General features: G+C 60.7%; 2 protein-coding genes across 3 annotated transcripts; one reads left to right on the top strand and one right to left on the bottom strand.

Moving 5' to 3' along the window:
- Window positions 1–733: 733 nt before the first annotated feature.
- Window positions 734–1,654, top strand: TREX1 (three prime repair exonuclease 1; the record flags this gene model as incomplete). Its single annotated transcript, XM_080676963.1, has 1 exon — window positions 734–1,654. One exon carries the CDS (start codon window positions 734–736, stop codon window positions 1,652–1,654), a length of 921 nt encoding a protein of 306 aa, XP_080533089.1.
- Window positions 1,655–2,119: 465 nt separating this feature from the next.
- On the bottom strand, window positions 2,120–14,733 carry SHISA5 (shisa family member 5). 2 transcript variants are annotated; one of them, XM_080676969.1, is made up of 6 exons: window positions 14,563–14,733; window positions 12,370–12,526; window positions 6,210–6,326; window positions 3,878–3,993; window positions 3,312–3,524; window positions 2,120–3,232 (listed from the first exon to the last, which is right to left on the bottom strand). In XM_080676969.1, exons 1-6 carry the CDS (start codon window positions 14,624–14,626, stop codon window positions 3,153–3,155), a joined length of 747 nt encoding a protein of 248 aa, XP_080533095.1. In that variant the 5' UTR covers window positions 14,627–14,733; the 3' UTR covers window positions 2,120–3,152. The 2 variants fall into 2 exon arrangements, with proteins under 2 accessions (XP_080533095.1, XP_080533096.1); XM_080676970.1 differs by lacking the exons at window positions 6,210–6,326; window positions 12,370–12,526; window positions 14,563–14,733 and adding an exon at window positions 4,922–5,039.
- Window positions 14,734–18,708: the final 3,975 nt, after the last annotated feature.

Here is an 18,708-nt window from a genome sequence, read left to right as displayed (position 1 = left end):
CCTGAGTCATGGCTTTGGGCTGAGGCCATGGGGAGAAACCAGTGTGCAGCAAGGAAGGAGGCAGCCCTGGGGAAGCGGGGCTCAGGGCTGGGTGCCACGTGCCAGGGCAGGGGCTTCTGGCAAGCTGAAGTCCCTGTGGGCCTTCCCCACAGCCTGGCACCACTGCCCGTCCTGGCTGGCTCTCACTGGTGGGAGGGCCAGGTGCACCGTGCAGGCCAGCAGGCACAGCTACAGATCTGAGGCCTTTGGGGAGTCACGGGGGCGGGGAGGGTCTGGGAGGCACGGGTGTTGGCAAGAGAGGAACCAGGCAGGCTGACGAGCAGGGCGGGCCCAGCCACACCAGCTGTAGGCGGGCTCTGGCTAAGTTTCACTTCCCGCCTCTGGGGCCAGCAGCGAGAACGCGTGTGCGGTGTTCCGTGCGGGAGTGATTGCCACCCACCTGGCTGCCTGCCGCGCGGTAAGTGAGGACCCCTGGGGCTGGGCAGGGTGGGAAGGCCAAGGGCTCCGCCCCCTCCCCCAGACCAAGTGGGACTAGGGAGAAACAAACCTCCCCCGTTGAGAGCTGATCCCACAAGACGCCACCTGCCCCTCTGGCTTCCTGCCCGGAAAGTGGGTCCTGGAGCTCAGCCACCGAGCCCACCTGTGCGGGGGCCAGAGCGGTGCCTGCCACCCTCACACCACGTTCCCGGGCACTCACCCCCTCTGTCCTCCCAGGCCCAGGCAGACGTCCACCATGAGCTCGCAGGCCCCGCCCCCAGGCCCCATGCAGACCCTGATCTTCTTGGACCTGGAGGCCACCGGCCTGCCCTTCTCCCAGCCCAAGATCACAGAGCTGTGCCTGCTGGCCGTGCACAGATGTGCCCTGGAGAGCCCGCCCGCCCCGCAGTGGCCCCCCACGGCGCCTGCCCCACCCCGCGTGGTGGACAAGCTCTCCCTGTGTGTGGCTCCAGGGAAGGCCTGCAGCCCCGAGGCCAGCAAGATCACCAGCCTGAGCACGGCGGCGCTGGCAGCACACGGGCGCCAGTGCTTCGACGCCAACCTGGTCAACCTGCTCCGAGCCTTCCTGCAGCGCCAGCCGCAGCCCTGGTGCCTCGTGGCGCACAACGGGGACCGCTACGACTTCCCCCTGCTCCGGGCAGAGCTGGCCGCGCTCGGCCTCGCCAGCGCGCTGGATGGTGGCTTCTGTGTGGACAGCATCGCCGCCCTGAAGGCTCTGGAGCAGGCCGGCAGGTCCCCAGAGCAGGGCCCGCGCAAGAGCTACAGCCTGGGCAGCATCTACACCCGCCTCTACGGGCAGGCGCCACCGGACTCGCACACGGCCGAGGGGGACGTCCTCGCCCTGCTCAGCATCTGCCAGTGGAGGCCCCAGGCCCTGCTGCAGTGGGTGGATGCCCACGCCAGGCCCTTCAGTGCCGTCGAGCCCATGTACGGGGTCACAGCCTCCACTGGAGCCAACTCCAGGTCACCTGCTGCCACGGCCTCTGCACTCCTGGGCAGAGCCAGGCATGCCAGTCCCAGCCTTGGGGCCAGCATCCTTCCTCCGGGGAAGGGCCCTGGATCCTCGCCCAGGGAGGGGCTCCTGGCCCCCCTGAGCCTGCTGGCCTTGCTGACCGTGGCGTTGGCCACGCTGTATGGGCTGTCCCAGGGCGCCTGAGCAGTAGCTGAGAGGAAAGCCCCACAATAAAGACGCCCACCTGAGTGCTCACGTGCCTCTACTTCCTCGCAGCCTCGGAGCCCCTGCACCTCTGCCCAGCTCAGGCCCCCAGAAGGCAGCACATCCTTGTCCCTCTGTCCCTCATCTTCCCTCGCAGGATGGTCAGACGTCTGAGCCCAATGCTAGCAGGGAAAACCCGTAAGTCCAAGTGCTGGATGGAACCGGTACCGGGCCCATTGCCCAAGGCAGCCCCGGCCGGTGCAGCTCCATTGGCTGAGCGACCTCCCGGGCACCAAAAGGCTGCTGGTTCGACTCCTGGTCAGGGCACATGTCGGGTTGCCAGCTTGATCCCCAGCAGAGAGCGTGCAGGAGGCAGCCAAACGATTTGTTCTCACGTTGACGTTCCTTTCCCATCCTCTCTAAAAATCAATCTTTTTAAATCTTTGAAGAAGGGAGGCCAGTAGCTCCAAATGTCTGCATTTATTATAAACAAAGGTGCAGATCCCAGACTCAGAAACGCATCAACAGTACAAAGTTGAGACAGATCTGGCAGGACAGTCACAGAGGACAGGACACCGAGGTATTCGCATCTGGGCCAGCAGCCACCCGGGGCCCCTCCACCCGGGTCCAGAGGCTGGTGGCCCAGTGTCCCCGCTGCCAGGACAATGGAACGAGGGTCCAGGAGCTGGTGTGAGGCAGGAATTGTCAGGTCAGCTGGTCCTTCTCCTCTGGGACAATGTCCCTCTAGGACCCAGGGGTTTCAGCCTCAGCAACATTTTAAAACAGAAAAGAGGCAAAAAAAAGTTTGGCTAAAAGTGTAACAAAGACTGCAGGGAGGACACCTGAGTGTGTAGGTGGACAGAGGCCACCCTGACCACTTGTGCTGGGGCCAGGGCAGTCAGCACCGAGGCAGGTGTGGCCTCCAGATGGTCTCCTGGAGGTGCAGGAATGCTCCTGGCTCCAGGGAACTCGGGGACCAAAATCCAGCTTAGCCCGGCCCACCCACTGCCCGGCATCCCAGCTCTGCTCTGCGAAGGGAGGCCACACCTGGGGGAGGCATGGCCTCAAGGGGGCTGGCCCCGGGTCAGGCATGGCCTCAAGGGGGCTGGCCCCTGCACACCCCAAGCGTGGTGCTCTCTGCCCACAAAAAGCTGGGCTGTCCTAGTGACCACGGCCCCACCTGGCCTCCCTGGGCGGTCTGGCCAGGAACTCCCCCCTTTCTTTGAGTTTTGCTTGAGATTTCAAGGAAGCATAATTTGAAGTGAGGAAGAGAACCAAGAACGGTTCCAGCAACTCTGGTGAGGAGCGTCCCCACCTTGTCATCACAAGTGTACAAACAGGGCAACACACACCGCACAGGGAGAAAGGCCGTGCCTGCATAGCCGCACACGCACACGCATACACACATACACACATACACACACGCGCACACACACACGCACACACGCATATACACGCGCACGCGACGCATCAAGTGGCAGCCAGAGATGCAGTGCGCTCAGCGGGTGGCCTTCGGGGGGTCCATGTAGGCTGGGTTGTAAGGAGGCTGGCTGGCAGGATAGGCCATGGCTGCATCCCCTGAGAACAAAGAGGAAGAGGGGGCTGTGGGCGCCGCGGGAGCGGGAGCCGGGCAGGGCAGAGCGGGCACCGTACTCACCAGCCAAGGTCTCGTGGTAGGCCGGCGGGCCCACGGGATGGGCCGGGTAAGGGGGTGGGTACTGCGCCGGGTAGGGTGCTGCCACCATCCCTGGCTGGGGGGGGATGGGGTGGTAGCCCTGGTACGACGGCCCGGGGTAGCTGGGCGGCACGCCTGGAGGCTGGGGGTACGGGGTGTGCACCACAGTGGTGGCCGTGGTGGTGGTCACCACCGCTGCAGAGAGAACCTCGTCAGGACCCTCGGCTTGCCCCGCCCTCCCTCCAGCGCAACCCAATCAGGACCCTCGGCTTGCCCCGCCCTCCCTCCAGCGCAACCCAATCAGGACCCTCGGCTTGCCCCGCCCTCCCTCCAGCGCAACCCAATCAGGACCCTCGGCTTGCCCCGCCCTCCCTCCAGCGCAACCCAATCAGGGCCTGGGCGCCCCTGGCCCCGCCCTCCCTCCAGCGTAACCCAATCAGGGCCTGGGGGCTCCTAGCCCCGCCCTCCCTCCAGCGTAACCCAATCAGGGCCTGGGCGCTCCGGGCCCCCGGGCGCGGCGGGCGGGGTGGGGGCGGGGTCCTGCTTACGGCGGGGGCGGCGGCACATCTTGTACAAACAGCAGCAGGAACAGGTGAAGCACACGATGATGGTGACGATGAAGAGCACAAAGATGGTCAGGCCGATGGCTATGGTGGCCCCGAACCTGCCAAAGAGCCGGTATGACCCGGGGCCTCGGCCCAGCCAGGACCCCGCCACCCCGGGCACCCCTCCTTGAAATGGAAACGCTGGGCTGCGCGGTCAGAGCCGCTTCCGGGGCGTGTGGCTGGAACCCACAACCTCCGTTTCCTCCGGGGTAGACCGGCTGTGAGTCTGTGTCTGTCCCCTCCCCTTCCCCCCCCCCCCCCGCGGCCCCACGTCTCGTCCACCCGCCAACCACCAGCACCTGGTCATCGAGCACAAACCACGGCCAGGCGCCGTGGTTTAAGCCAAAAACGCAGTGATGGGCGAGACAGACCAAGTCCGCCCCTGGGAGCCCGCAGGCCCTGTAGCAGGCGGTGGCGGAGGTCACAGGGCCTGGACGGGCAGACGCTGCAGGAGAGCAGCAGCCCGCGTGCCCAGGGCAGTGGGGAGCCAGCCTCTGCGCTGCAGGCTCGGTCCGGGCAGGGCTGTCCCGGGGCGCCCTGCCTGCGCCAGGGGTTCACGTGCACCCCTGGGCTTCCCGGTGGGAAAAGAGCCCCCCCCCCCCCCCCCGCCCCGCGACAGACACGCGGGGCTGCCTCCTGGGAAGGGAGGCCTCCCCGCCGGCCCCATGAGAGCCAGGATCTCGCAAGAAGCAGGCTGGACCGGAGGGTCACCACACGGACTTTCAGGGCCGACAGGGCCCCGGGGGTTCCAGAGCCCGGGGACAGAGGGGCAGGCCCTTCGCTGCAAAGCACTCGCGGGACGCGCAGCCCGGAGCAGGTGTCTTCCCGCCCAGAGGCCCCGCATCGCCCCTCCCTCCCCGCGAGCTCCAGGAAACACTTTCCCAGACTCAGTGACCCGGAGGGCAGGCCATCGCTCAGCTCTCCCTCTGGCTGGCTGCCTGTCTGTCTGTCTGTCTGTCTGTGTCACACACACACGCCCACTCTCACCCCATGGCCGCCTCCCTCACTCAGGGTCCTCCGCCGAACTTCCCTCTTCCCATCCTGGGTCACTCCATTTCATCTCCTCCCCTTTCCTCTCTCGCCTCCTCTTTCGGGGGAAAAGGAAAGCGAACCCCGGGCCCTGCCTCCCCTGACGTCAGAGGCAGGAAGCCGGAGCCTCTTAAAGCCACAGCAGGTGCGACCTCGCAGGCAACCAGCTTGGGGCTGCCCAGGGCCCAGGCCAGCCTCTCGGGCCATACACGCTTCTCTCCCTCTCCCCTCCGCCCCCTCTGAAAAGTAAAACGAAAAGATAAGCCTCTTCGTAGATAAGGGACCTGCCCACTTAGGAATTCATGATCAGAGGACCCTGTGAGTACTTCCCACAGAAACACTGTTTTTTTCTTCCACAGATTTTCGGACCTAACCTCAGACTAGCATGTCTTTTTATTTGTTTTTTGTTAATCCTCACGGACCCTATTTTCCCATTCTTTTTTTTTTTTTTTTTTTTTTGAGAAAGTGGAAGGGCGGGAGGGAGAGAGAGAGAAACATCGATGTGAGAGACACATTCACTGGTTGCCTCCTGCACGCACCCTAACCGGGTCCGGGGATACGTGCCTTTGACTGGAATCGAACATGGGACCCTTCAGTCTGCGGGCTGACACTCTATCCACTGAACCAGACCAGCCAGGGCTAGTATATCTTTTATCCCAGAGAGACTTACGGCTCAAAGGGCCCCAACATAATACAGAGATATTTAAAATGTGGGTGTCGGGGCACATGCGCAGGCTGCATGCTCGATCCCCAGGGGGGGCTGAGCAGGAGGCAGCCGATTGATTTCTCTCATCAGTGTTTCAATCTCTCTGTCCCTCTCCCTTCAATAAAGTCACTAAAAACTTTTAAAATAGAGAGATAGAGAGATAGATAGATAGAGATACATGGGTGACCGTGGACATCCTGGTTTTCTTGGCCTTCCGGGATGTGCCGGGGAGCCAGGCCCGATCGCCCATCCCGATACACTCACCACCATCACCCATCACCGTGTCTCCCTCTCAGTGCGCCCACCCCGTCCCTGAGTCAACATGAACCCCCACCCTTGGCCTTTCAAATGCCAACCCCCCAACCATGGTCACTCCCATCCCCAGCACGATGATAAGGATACAACGTCCCAGCGTAAGGATCAAGGCACGGTGACGGCTTCCTGGGGACACTTTCAGGGGGCTCCACCCCGATGACGGTCTCATCCCAGTGCCACGGCCCTCCCCCGAGCCCCCTGGCCACCTCCGCCGGCTGTACTTACCCGGGCAGGGGGTCAGTGTCTATGTCGGAGGTGAACGCCAGCGACGAGGATGCCTTCTCCAGCGACAAGGACGCCTTCTCCAACGACGAGGACGCCTCTTCCAGCAGGTTCTTGACGCTGGCCGAGGTGCAGAGAGAAAAGCCCTTGATGAACACGACCAAGCACGCCAGGAACACACACACCACATCAGCACACACGGAACACGCCGGGCGGATGGCACGCACGCTCCTAGGGTCTCGGGTGACGATGCCATGCATTCTTCTCAAGAGCGCACGGGACCTTCCCCAGGACAGACCACACGTGAGGCCACATCACAAGTCTCAACAGATGTGAAAAGACAGCTGCCATACAAAGTCCCTTCTCGGACCACAATGGGATGGAGTTACAAATCAGTGATAGGCCCTGACCTGTTTGGTTCAGTGGATAGAGCCTCAGCCTGCGGACTGAAGGGTCCCAGGTTCGATTCCAGTCAAGGGCACATGCCTGGTTGCGGGCACATCCCCAGTAGAGGGGGTGTGCAGGAGGCAGCTGATCGATGTTTCTAACTCTCTATCCCTCTCCCTCTCTGTAAAAAAATCAATAAAATACATTTTTAAAAATCAGTCATAGAGGATTTCAATGTCACAGCTGTTTAAAAAAAATGCCAAAAATAACTCAGACCTTGGGAAACGAATTAATCTGGTACAAAAATATTTAAATTAAAAAAAAAAAAAACACCCAGTGGGTTAAATAAATCATGAAGGAACAGAACTTTAATAGTGAGATGGTGTTAAACTCAAGAAGGTGGGGAAAATCGTGCCAACCCCCAAAGAAGGAAGGACGTCAGAAAGGTAAGTGCGAAGACGGAAACAGCCACCAAGAGTCAGAGGAGATCAACAGAACCAAAGCTGGCCGACATCCGGCAAGACAGCCCCCGTGAGAAGGAGAAATGATACAAGAGGAAAAAGTGTGGGATGAAAAAAGGGGAAGTGACTGCAGGCGCAACCGAGATTCTAACAAGAATAACCTCCCCCTGGCCGGCTGGCTCAGTGGATTGAGGGGCCCGGGTTCTATTCCGGTCAAGGACATCTGCTCAGGTTTTGGGTTCAATCCTGGGTCAGCGTGTGTGGGGAAGGCAGCTGATCCGTTTCTCTCTCATATCGATGTTTCTCTCTCTCCCTTCCTCTCTCTCTCTCTAAAGTAAATTTAAAATCAATAAAAATATATATATTTTTAAAAATCAGTGTGCAAGCGTTGGCAAACAATGGCATAGTGGGGAGTACCCAGCTGGGACCCAGGGGCGGGAAGGCTGGGAGGGAAAATCCATGGGCGTGAGCCTGGTACCCGAGACTCCCTCCTGGGGGCATTCGCCGATGCCAGGTGGCCGCTGAGAGGCGGGGCAGGACCCCAGAGCCCACCGAGTGGGAGGCCCCGATGAAGCCGATCACTTAGACCTCAGCCTGAAAAGTTGCCCCCCAAGAGGAAGGGGGACACTGAGGACACAGCTCAGCTCCTCCTCCTCCCGGGTCCCTGACGAAGGCCGCTTCCATCCTCCCTGGAGGAGACCCCGAGCTCCACATTTCTACAATCAACGTTGCCAACGCCACGTCAGACACACAGTCAAAAATGTTCAGGAACGCTGAAACCGGTTTAAAGGCTCAGTGGATTGAGCGTCGGCCTGCGGACTGAAGGGTCCCGGGTTCGATTCTGGTCAAGGGCATGTGCCTTGGTTGCGGGCACATCCCCAGTGGGAGGTGTGCAGGAGGCAGCTGATCGATGTTTCTCTCTCATCGATGTTTCTAGCTCTCTATCCCTCTCCCTTCCTATCTGTAAAACATCAATAAAATATATTTTAAAAAATATGTTCAGGAACACCCGCCAGACAGCACGAACAGAAAACAACAGACGCTACAGCCAGCAGAAGTGCGGGGGCTCCCAACACGGGTTTATCAGACACGGACGTTCAAGTAACACGCCCTGTTCAGGGAGACTAAAGAAAAGGTGGAACAATTCAAGAGAACTTGAAATATTAAAATAATAATAATAGTCCTGACCAGTGTGGCTCAGTGGATAGAGCGTCGGCCTGCGGACTGAAAGGTCCCGGGTTCGATTCCGGTCAAGGGCATGTACCTTGGTTGCGGGCACATCCCCAGTAGGGGGTGTGCAGGAGGCAGCTGATCGATGTTTCTCTCTCATCGATGTTTCTAACTCTCTATCCTTCTCCCTTCCTCTCTGTAAAAAATCAATAAAATATATTTAAAAAATAATAATAAAATAAAATAATAATAATAAAATTCGAAGGCTGAAAAATAATACAGCAGATTAATAATTAGAGCCCTGCCCTAGCCGGCTTGGCTCAGTGGGTAGAGCGTCGGCCTGAGAACTGAAAGGTCCCGGGTTCGATTCCGGTCAAGGGCACATCCCCGGGTTATGGGGCTTCGATTCCCAGTGGGGGACTTGCAGGAGGCAGCCAATCCATGATTCTCCATCATCATGGATGTTTCTCTCTCTCTCTCTCCCTCTACCTTCCTCCCTGAAATCAATAAAAATATATCCTAACAAAAAAATAATAATAATTAGAGCCCTACTTGGTGTGGCTCCGTGGATAGAGCGTCGGCCTGTGGACCAAAGGGTCCCGGGTTCGATTCCGGTCAAGGACACGTACCTGGGTTGCAGGCTCCTCCCCGGCCCGGGCCCCGGTCAGGGCGCGTGCAAGAGGCGACCAGTCGATGTGTCTCTCTCCCATCCATGTTTCTCTCTGTCTCTCCCTCTGTCTCTCCCACTCTCCCTAAAATCAATGGGAAAACATCCTCAGGTGAGGATTAAAAACAGTTTTAAAATAAATAAGGAATTAGACACGGCTGAGGGTATAACATGTGAACTGGAGGGTAGGTCCAAACAAACACACCGTCTGAAGCCCAAGGACACGGAAAGGTGGCCGATGACGTAAAGACAGGTTTCGGTGGGTGAAACGCGGAGGGCAGTTCACCGAAGGTCTGACAGAGCTGTAGTCGGACTTGAAGGAGAGGGAGGAGGGAGTGGGGCAGAAGCTAACCTTCCAGGGACCGCGGCCACCAACTTCCCCAAACTGGTGAGAAATAAGCCCGTGACCCCTGAGGTGCCGTAAACCTCAGGCAGCACCAGTTCAAAGGAAGCCGCACCTCGGCGCATCGCGGTGAACCGGCTGGAAACCCGATGACGGACAGAACGTCTGGAAACCCGAGGACGGACAGAACGTCTGAAAGGCCGACGACGGACAGAACGTCTGAAAGGCCGACGACGGACAGAACGTCTGAAAGGCCGAGGACGGACAGAACGTCTGAAAGGCCGAGGACGGACAGAACGTCTGAAAGGCCGAGGACGGACAGAACGTCTGAAAGGCCGATGACGGACAGAACGTCTGGAAACCCGATGACGGACAGAACGTCTAAAAACCCGATGACGGACAGAACGTCTGAGAACCCGATGACGGACAGAACGTCTGGAAACCCGATGACGGACAGAACGTCTGAAAGGCCGATGACGGACAGAACGTCTGGAAACCTGATGACGGACAGAACGTCTGAGAACCCGATGACGGGCAGAACGTCTGGAAGGCCGTCAGGGAAAAGGCACATTGACTTGCAAAGGAGCAGTAGCACCACTGTCGGCTGATGTCCCCCCAGAAACGACAGACATCGGGGGACAATGGGACAGCGGCCCTTAAAGTATGGGACGAAGGGGGTGGCTGCCCACCCAGAAATCTGCAACCGCAAGCAAGTGCCCTTTAGAAGGAGGGGAAATAAAGGCGTTTTCCAGCAAACACACCTGGTACCAGCACTCCTGCGACGAAAGGCAGGAAAACATGCTCTCCGAGGAGGCGCGCCCAGCAGGAAGCATCGAGAAGCCGCCCAGGCCTCCCCCTTCTGGCTCAGGCGTGTTTCTTTCCTCCCTCAGTTCTCAGGGTCCCCACGAGGCTTGCAACCAGGGAGCAGTGGCATCAGCAGCTCGCCCGGGACTGACCCCCGAACCTGTCTCCAAGGCCCCCTTTTCTCTGACTCCCCAGGGAGGCATCGGCCCCGCCTGGCTCACCGCTGCCTCTGACTTCTACTTCCCGGAGAGCCACCCGCAGCCCCGCCGAGGCCCTCTCCGGCTGCCTTTCTGTCCGAGGCCCTTCCGTGTTCCACTGTCCACGCTTTAATACACGCCCTCGCCCGCCCTGCCCAGTGTGGCTCAGTGGACAGAGCGTCAGTCTGCGGACTGAAGGGTCCCGGGTTTGATTCCCGGTCAGGCCACAGGCCCGGGTTGTGGGCTCCATCCCCCGCACGGGGCGTGCAGGAGTGGCCGATCAAAGATTCTCTCTCATCATTGATGCTTCTCTCTCTCTCTCTCTCTGAAATCAAGTATACATACATACATATATGTGTGTGCGTGTGTGTGCGTGTGTGTATTTAAAAAAACAAAACTGGCCCTAACCAGTTTGGCTCAGTGGATAGAGTGTCGGCCTGCGGACTGAAAGGTCCCAGGTTCGATTCTGGTCGGGGGCGTGTACCTTGGTTGCGGGCACATCCCCAGTAGGAGGTGTGCATGAGGCAGCTGATCGATGTTTCTCTCTCATCGATGTTTCTAACTCTCTATCCCTCTCCCTTCCTCTCTGTAAAAATCAATAAAATATATTTAAAAAAAAAAACAAAAAAAAAAAACTGGAGTATCTTCCAAAACTGAACACCTTCACTCAATGACTCAGCAATTCCACTCCCAGAAGTTTATCCAGAAGAAATGTGTTTCTTTTATTTATTTAAAATTGTTTTTCTTTTTTTTTAAAATATATTTTTATTGATTTCAGAGAGGAAGAGGGAGTTAGAAACATCAATGACGAGAGAGAATCATGGATTAGCTGCCTCCTGCACGCCCCCCCATCGAGCCCGCCACCTGGGCATGTGCCCTTGACTGGAATTGAGCCCAGGACTCTTCAGTCCACAGGCCAACGCTGTATCCACTGAGCCAAACCGGCCAGGGCAGAAATGTGTTTCTTTTAAAAGGACCCAAAAATCAGAGAGAGCGAGAGCGAGAAAGTTCTTACTATCTCTCAGAACAGCAGAATCTCCTCGGAGTCTCTGCCAAAATGATGTGAGGACAGCTGACTCCCGTGAATGAATGGCCTTTACTTTTCTTTTCTTTTTTTAAAATATATTTTATTGATTTTTTACAGAGAGGGATAGAGAGTTAGAAACATCGATGAGAGAGAAACATCCATCAGCTGCCTCCTGCACACCCCCTACTGGGGATGTGCCCGCAACCAAGGTACATGCCCTTGACCGGAATCGAACCCGGGACCTTTCAGTCCGCAGGCCGACGCTCTATCCACTGAGCCACACCGGTCAGGGCTACTTTTCTTAAAAAAAGGGCAGTGTCAATCCATGGGCCACCAGGAGGGCACAGCCATGGTACACTGACGGGGCCAATCCCTGCTCTCAGACCTTCCCCGTGCCCTCCAGGTGCCCGCCCACCGGAGGGGATGTTGGCGTAAGTACACCCAAGGGTGGGCACGAGGCCAGCGGGGAACCCTGCTTAGCCCCGGCTGGGTGAGCGGGAGCCTCCAGGGGAGGGGAGAGCGGGGCCAGGAGCTTAACTGAACGGGGTGTGGGAGTCCAGCCCAGAGCAGAGACGCCCCCAGGCCCCCTGGCCCAATGCCCCCCACTATCATTTATTTTGTTAATTTTAATTTTTTATTAAGTTCAGAGAAAGAAAGGAGAGGGAAAGAGAGATAGAAACATCAATGATGAGAGAGAATCATGGATCAGCTGCCCCCTGCTCGCCCCCTACTGAGGATCGAGCCTGCAACCCGGGCCTGTGCACTGCCCGGGAATCGAACCCATGACCTCCTGGTTCCTAGGTGGATGCTCAACCACTGAGCCATGCGGGCTGGGTGGCCCCCACCATCTTGAAAGGGCTGAGAGGCAGGAGGGGCAAGGCCATTCCCTCCCCTGCTCGGCCCTGCTGGCGCACCCACCGTGACCCCTGGCGTACCCACGGTGACCCCTGGCGCACCCACCGTGACCCCTGGCGCACCCGCCGTGACCCCTGGCGCACCCGCCGTGACCCCTGGCGCACCCGCCGTGACCCCTGGCGCACCCACGGTGACCCCTGGCGCACCCACCGTGACCCCTGGCGCACCCACCGTGACCCCTGGCGCACCCACCTGTCCTGAGTGTTGGCACAGCCTTCCTTGTTCCAGAAGGACTTCTTGAGGACGTCGGAGCAGCAGTACTGGCTGGAGCAGGTGCCGCAGCAGAACACGGGACAGGTCTTGGGGGAGAGGCTGTCCCCACCGGCCACGATGCACACCTCCCCGTGGGCTGGAGCGAGAGACACTGCTCACTGGTAGCCACGAGGGGAAGCCTCACGTCAGGCCTGGCCACATCCCACCAGCACAGCCCCCCCCCCCCCCAGCCCAGCCAGCAGGCACAGCCCCGCCCCCCCAGCTCCCGAGGCTCCCCTCCCCCCCCCCCCGCCCCTTGCCTCTGATGGGGAGTGAACTTTCTGGGTGGGTCTGCCTGGGCCAATCCCCCCTCAGCCTGCCCGGTTCACACGCTCGAGGACCACGTCCGCGGCCCACGGAGCAGGGGCCGGAGGCAGAGGGTCCGGGAGGACAGCCCACTCCAGGCCGTCCCCACTCACCCACCCGCTGCGTTTCCCACCCGCGCCTTCAAGGCCTCCTCCAGAGCTGCCCAGGCCCCGTCACACGCTGAACAGTAACACCCTGGCCAGCTGCCGGGACCAGGCCCCGGGCCGGCCAATTCTTGATCCTCATCGCCTCTCCCCAGCCCTCGGCCACAGCAGCTCAGGCCCTGCTGGACTCTACATTCAGGGGCCCAGCCCTGACCGCACGCTCATGGCGGCTGTCTCCTGACCGACTCACCATCGGCTACAGCCCTGCGCGGGGCCTGCGGCCGGGGGGCCAGGGCTCTGAGGCCCGAACCATCCCCCGGCTCTCGGCCACAGACGGGGGATCGAAGGACGTCCCGCAGGCCGGGGTGAGGACAGGGCCTCAGGACACAGTGTGGACAACGGCCCAGGACTTCGGGTGACCACGGGGTTGGCAACCGTCCAGCCAGATACTACAGCCTGTTGCCATGAATGACCTGCCTCCTGCACGCCCCGGGGGAATGAGCCCACAACCCAGGCACCCTGACGCCAGCGCAGCACAGGGCCGGTGCCCGCCAGCTGGACGGGACAGTCCAGGGTTCTGCCTGGACAGGTCCCCAGTGGGACCAGCCAGTCCCCCAAGCCCCAAACGACTGTGGGAAGAGGCCTGAGGATACACCCCGAGGTGTGGCCATGTCACCTGGAGACTCCAGAGCCGCAGCCTGGTCAGGGCATCTGGGACCCTGGGGCCAGCGGGAGCAAGTGGCCACCCACGGAGGCTATGAGCGCTCAGGTGGGAGTGGGGAGGTGCTCCGTCCCTGGCAGCTCCAGGCAGAGCCCTGCTCGGGGCAAAGCTGAGGGCAGAGCGTGGGACAGTCCAGCAGGCCGCCCGGCGCCCCCACGCTGGGGCCAAACACAACACCTGGGCCACCGTCTCGGCCCAGAGCCCGCGACAGTGTCCTCTGACCCTCGCACACTCCGGCCAGGGCTCTCCCGGCCTCCCTGGACCCCGGCCAGGGTTCTGCCTGCTCACGTTCCCACCCCAGGCCCTCAGGTCCCTCCCAGCCCCCCAGGAAACAAGGCCCTTTCCCTGAGGAAGCACCCCCCACGGCTCTGGCTTCCTGGGCTGGGGGTGCCCATTCCTCACCTAACGGCCCAGCCCGGACCCCACCTGTGGATCTTCAGTCCGCAGTCAACCGCCCCGCCGGCAGGGGGTCCCCCACCCCCAGGGCGGCCTTACAAGGACGCAAGGGGAAGGCACAAAGCAGATCAGCAAATCCATGTTTCTCCCTCCCCCTTCCTCCTCTCTCTACAATCAATGATTTTAAAAGATTTACAGTCAACCAGTCACCACTCGGAGTTTTGTCTCCGATCTCAGGGCCTGGAGGGCAGGGCGGGGCTCCCAGCCGCAAACAGAAGCCAAGGGAGTCGCGCCCCAGCCCCGGGGGGCCACCCCCAGAACATCCGGGCCCACAGCCGCCACCCCAACTCCAGGATAGACCATGATGGCGGCAGCCTGGGGTCTGGGGTCAGTTCGGGCGGAGCGCGGGGGTCAGTTCGGGCGGAGCGCGGGGGTCAGTTCGGGCGGGGCGCGGGGGGCGGGGAGGTCAGGCCCGGAGGTGTGCTAACCACTCGGGTTACGGGGTCCGGGCTGGGGAGCTCTGGGGGCGCGCTGGGCTCGGGCCGGACGGCGGGGACGTGGCTGCCGCCCCCACTCCCCCTCCCCGGCCGGGACCCCTAGGCTCACCCCCCGGAGGCGGCGGCAGCAGCAGCAGCAGCAGCAGCAGGACCCGCGGCGCCGGCGCGGCCATGGTGCGCGGTGGATGGACGGACGGACGTGCAGCGGGACCGCCAGCCGGAAGCGCCAGGCTCGGGCGCACCCCGTCTCGGCGACCCGCGCGGACACCCCGCCCCGCCCCGCCCCGCGGTCCCGGGAGCCCCGCCCCGGAGGGAAAGGGGAGGGGGAGGAGGGGAAGAGGAGGGGGAAGAGGAGGGGGAGGCGTCCCCGGCCCCGCCCGCGCGATGGGCACCAACAGTCCGGCGAGCCGCCCGGCAGGTGCGGTGGCCCCGGCGGACCTCGGCGCCCCCAGGCGGCACACAGGAGGCGCACAACCAACGCCTGTCCCCCTTGGGGTCTAGCTCAGAGGACGCGACGCGGCTCAGCCCCTGGGGGGCGCCCCTATTTCTAGGGCCCCCCAGCTCCGTCCCTGCGGCTCAGCCTCTGGGGGGCGCCCCTATTTCTAGGGCCCCCCAGCTCCGTCCCTGCGGCTCAGCCCCTGGGGGGCGCCCCTATTTCTAGGGCCCCCCAGCCCCGTCCCTGCGGCTCAGCCCCTGGGGGGCGCCCCTAGTTCTAGGGACCCCCAAAGGAGCGGCAGTCCATTGGTGTTCCCCTCTCTACCTTCCTCTCTCCAAAAGCAGTAAAAACATCACAATTTCTAAAAAGGCAACAAAGATTTAATTCTTTAAAAAAGGTACCAGCCCAGCCGGGCGACCTGGGGACCAGGAGGGACCAGGAGGGCACAGTTGGATTCCGGGAAGGGCACGTGCCGCGCGGGCTCCACCCCAGTGGGGGGCGTGCAGGAGGCGGGCGACCCGTGATTCTCTCTCTCTCCCCTCCCCTCCTCTCTGAAATCAATAAAAATATATATGTTTTAAAGGCGCCAGCAGATTCTCTGATGAGAGGGAGCTTCTGGCTCACGGATGGCTCCGCCCTGCGCGCCCACCTGGCGGGAGGGCCTCTTAGGAGGGCGGGGACCCCATTCATGAGGCTGCACCTCTCCGCCTTCTCCCCTCCCACAGGCCCCACCTCCAGTGCCAGCATCTTGAGCCACACTCCCCGCTGAGGGGAATCAGTTTTGGGGCTGGAACCTTTTTTTAAAAAAATGTATTTTATTGATATTTTACAGAGAGGAAGGGAGAGGGAGAGAGAGTCAGGAACATCGATGAGAGAGAAACATCGATCAGCTGCCTCCTGCACACCTCCTCCTGGGGATGTGCCCGCAACCAAGGTACATGCCCTTGACCGGAATCGAACCCGGGACCCTTCAGTCCGCAGGCCGACGCTCTATCCACTGAGCCACACCGGCTAGGGCTATAGATACTCTTTTTTTCAATATGTGCCCTGACCGGGAAGCGCACCCTGACCTGGTTCACTGGCCCACGCTCACCCCCTGAGCCACGCTGCCCATGGGGCTGGCAAGGGGAGCGGGACCCAGTGACGCCCAGAACGCCAGCGCCAGGCGGGGCGTGGGCAGCAGAGGGTGGCTGACCTCAGGGCCCGCGTGGCCAGCGTGAACATGAAGCCTGTGGGGCCCCCGCCCCGGGCCCCCCACCCCTCTCCTCACCTCAGGAAGCACCGTGGCCACATGCTCCCCCCAGGCCAGGGCCCAGCCGGTCACGCGGACAGAGCCCTGGCCCGTGGGCTCAGCGGTGGGAGCAGCGTCCTGGGCACCTGAGCGTCGTGGGGTTTCGGGTTTTGTTTTTGTAATGTTAATTTTTAATCAACTATTTCTTTTATATTTTTATTGATTTAAGAGAAGAAGGGAGAGGGAGAGGGAGGGAGAGAATCATTGATCGGCTGCCTCCTGCAGGCCCCCCGGGGACCGAGCCCACAACCCGGGCATGTGCCCTTGGCCGGAATCGAACCCGGGACCCTTTGGTCCGCAGGCCGATGCTCTGCCCACTGATATGTTCAAAATAAACGTGGGAGGGCCCAGCCGGTGTGCCTCTGCGGGTAGAGCGTCGGCCTGCGGACCAGAGGGTCCCGGGGTCGATTCTGGTCAAGGGCATGTACCTGGGTTGCAGGCTCCTCCCTGGCCCGGGCCCTGGTCGGGGCTCGTGCAGGAGGCAGCCCATGGATGTGTTTCTCTCCCATCGATGTTTCTCTGTCTTTCCCTCTCTCTCTAAAAATCAATGAAAAATGTCCCCAGGTGAGGATTCACAAAAATAAGAAGAAAATAAAACAAATGTGGGGTGCGTTGGTTAGACAGCTCAGCTCCCCGCACCCCCCTCCCGCCCCCAGGCCCTGGAGGACCAGAGAGGCTCCTTGAACAAGGCGTCAGGCAGCGGTTCGGCAAGGGGAGGGGCTCTGGAAAGTGCGTTTGCGGGGTGGGGGTGGGGGTGGGGGGGAGGGGAGGGGCTCTGGAAAGTCTGCGTTGGCGGGGCTGCTGTGACCTGCACACCTGAGCGGCTTCACCTGCAGGTTAGTCTCAGGGTCCCGGCTGGACGTTTGGAACCAGGTGTCTGCAGCACGCCCGCCCTCCGGAGGCGCGAGGAAGCTTTGATTGGCCCACCTGCCTCCAGGGTGACCTCATCTCAACTTACTACCCCTGGATGACCTGTTTCCAGGTAAGGTGGCATTGTGAGGTGCTGGGGCTGCAGTCTTCAGGGTGTGACTGGTGGTTGGGGGACACAGTTCAACCCATGACAAACGCCATCGTCACTGTTTCCCGTGGGCCGGGGCTTCTGAGTGGAGACACTCCAGTTGAAATGGCTTCTGATTTCTCCTTTCTTTTTTTAATATATGTTTATTGATGTCAGAGAGAGAGAGAGAGAGAGGGAGAGATAGAAACATCCACGATGAGAGAGAATCATGGATCGGCTGCCTCCTGCACGCCCCACACTGGGGATCGAGCCCACAACCTGGGCTTGTGCCCTTGACCGGAATCAAACCTGGGACCTTTTAGTCCACAGGCCGACGCTCTATCCACTGAGCCACACCGGCCAGGGCAGAAATGGTTCCCGATTTCAATGCAGAGACCAGGACCTGGGTGGCAGGGCCAGGAGCAGTGCTGAGCTGCCAGAGGAGAGGCGTGGAGAGACGCAGTGGGACCCCCCGAGGTGTAGAACAAGTAGAACAAGGTACCCGGACGGCTGCCCACGGAGACCTGGCTGCAGGAGAGGGTGCCCCCCCCACCCCAGCCGTCCCCCAGACATCAGGTCACCAGCCCAGGGCCCTGCCTGGAGCGGGGTGGGCGTCCTCTCAGGGTGCCCCGTGGAAATAGCACAGGGTCACGCTGCCCCCACCCTCCCGCCGCCAGGCCTGTGGCCACTCACGGGGTGTGGCAGACGCTGACCTGGGCCTGCCACACGGGAAGCTTCCCCGTGAGGAAACGGGGCCCACAGGCCTGCGCGCAGCCCCAGGTGCTGGCGGCACGCTCCTTCGCAGGTGACAGTCGGTTCACTTTACTCAGTAACATGATATGTGTGACTCACATGTTGCCGAAACTAATCTCACTCCCAGTGTCCTCTGATTCCGCCTAATGGCCGTCATTGCCTAGCAGCCCAACATGCTGCAAAACCCTTCAACATGACAACACATAGCCCCTCTTAAAGTTATTATTATTTTAGAAAATGGGAGGGGGAGAGAAACATCCATCGGTTGCCGCTTAAACGTCCCAACCTGGAACTGAATCCGCCACCTTTCCGCGCAGCGGCCGATGCTCCGACCAGCAGGGCTAATTGGTCTTTCTTTCTTTTGCAAAACGTTTATTTTTATTGATGTCAGAGAGGAAGGGAAAGGGAGAGACATCCATGATGAGAATCATGGACCAGCTGCCTCCTGCACGCCCCCCACTGGGATTCAAGCCCACAACCCGGGCCTGTGCCCTGACTGGGAATCGAACCGTGACCTCCTGGTTCATAGCTCAACGCTCACCACGGAGCCACGTGGGCCGGGGCCATCCTTGACACAAAGCCTGGTTCCCCTCCCCACGGGTGCCAGCATTTGGGACCCACCTTTCCAGGGACCCTAGAACCCTGCGCTTAATGGTGTTCCACCCCGGACCCGCCCTCTCCCCCCACATCTGCCTCTGGCTCAGGGCTCACTCCAGGAGCGACCGTCCTCCTTCCAGAGAGGGCAGGCCCGGGGTGGGGGCGGGACCTAGGCCCTCAC

Source organism: Plecotus auritus (assembly GCF_963455305.1).
Source record: "Plecotus auritus genome assembly, chromosome: 6".
In the NCBI taxonomy this organism is placed as follows: Eukaryota; Metazoa; Chordata; class Mammalia; order Chiroptera; family Vespertilionidae; genus Plecotus; species Plecotus auritus.
This window is presented reverse-complemented; position numbering and strand designations above follow the sequence as displayed.

Excerpts from the sequence above, each read along its gene's own strand:
- SHISA5 (XM_080676969.1), bottom strand. The coding sequence starts at position 14,626 with ATGGCCGCGCCGGCGCCGCGGGTCCTGCTGCTGCTGCTGCTGCTGCTG. Across the intron at positions 3,994-6,209 it reads GACACTGACCCCCTGCCCGG|GTTCGGGGCCACCATAGCCA; the intron begins GTAAGTACAGCC and ends GCTCTTTGGCAG. Across the intron at positions 3,233-3,311 it reads CTACCACGAGACCTTGGCTG|GGGATGCAGCCATGGCCTAT; the intron begins GTGAGTACGGTG and ends CTTTGTTCTCAG.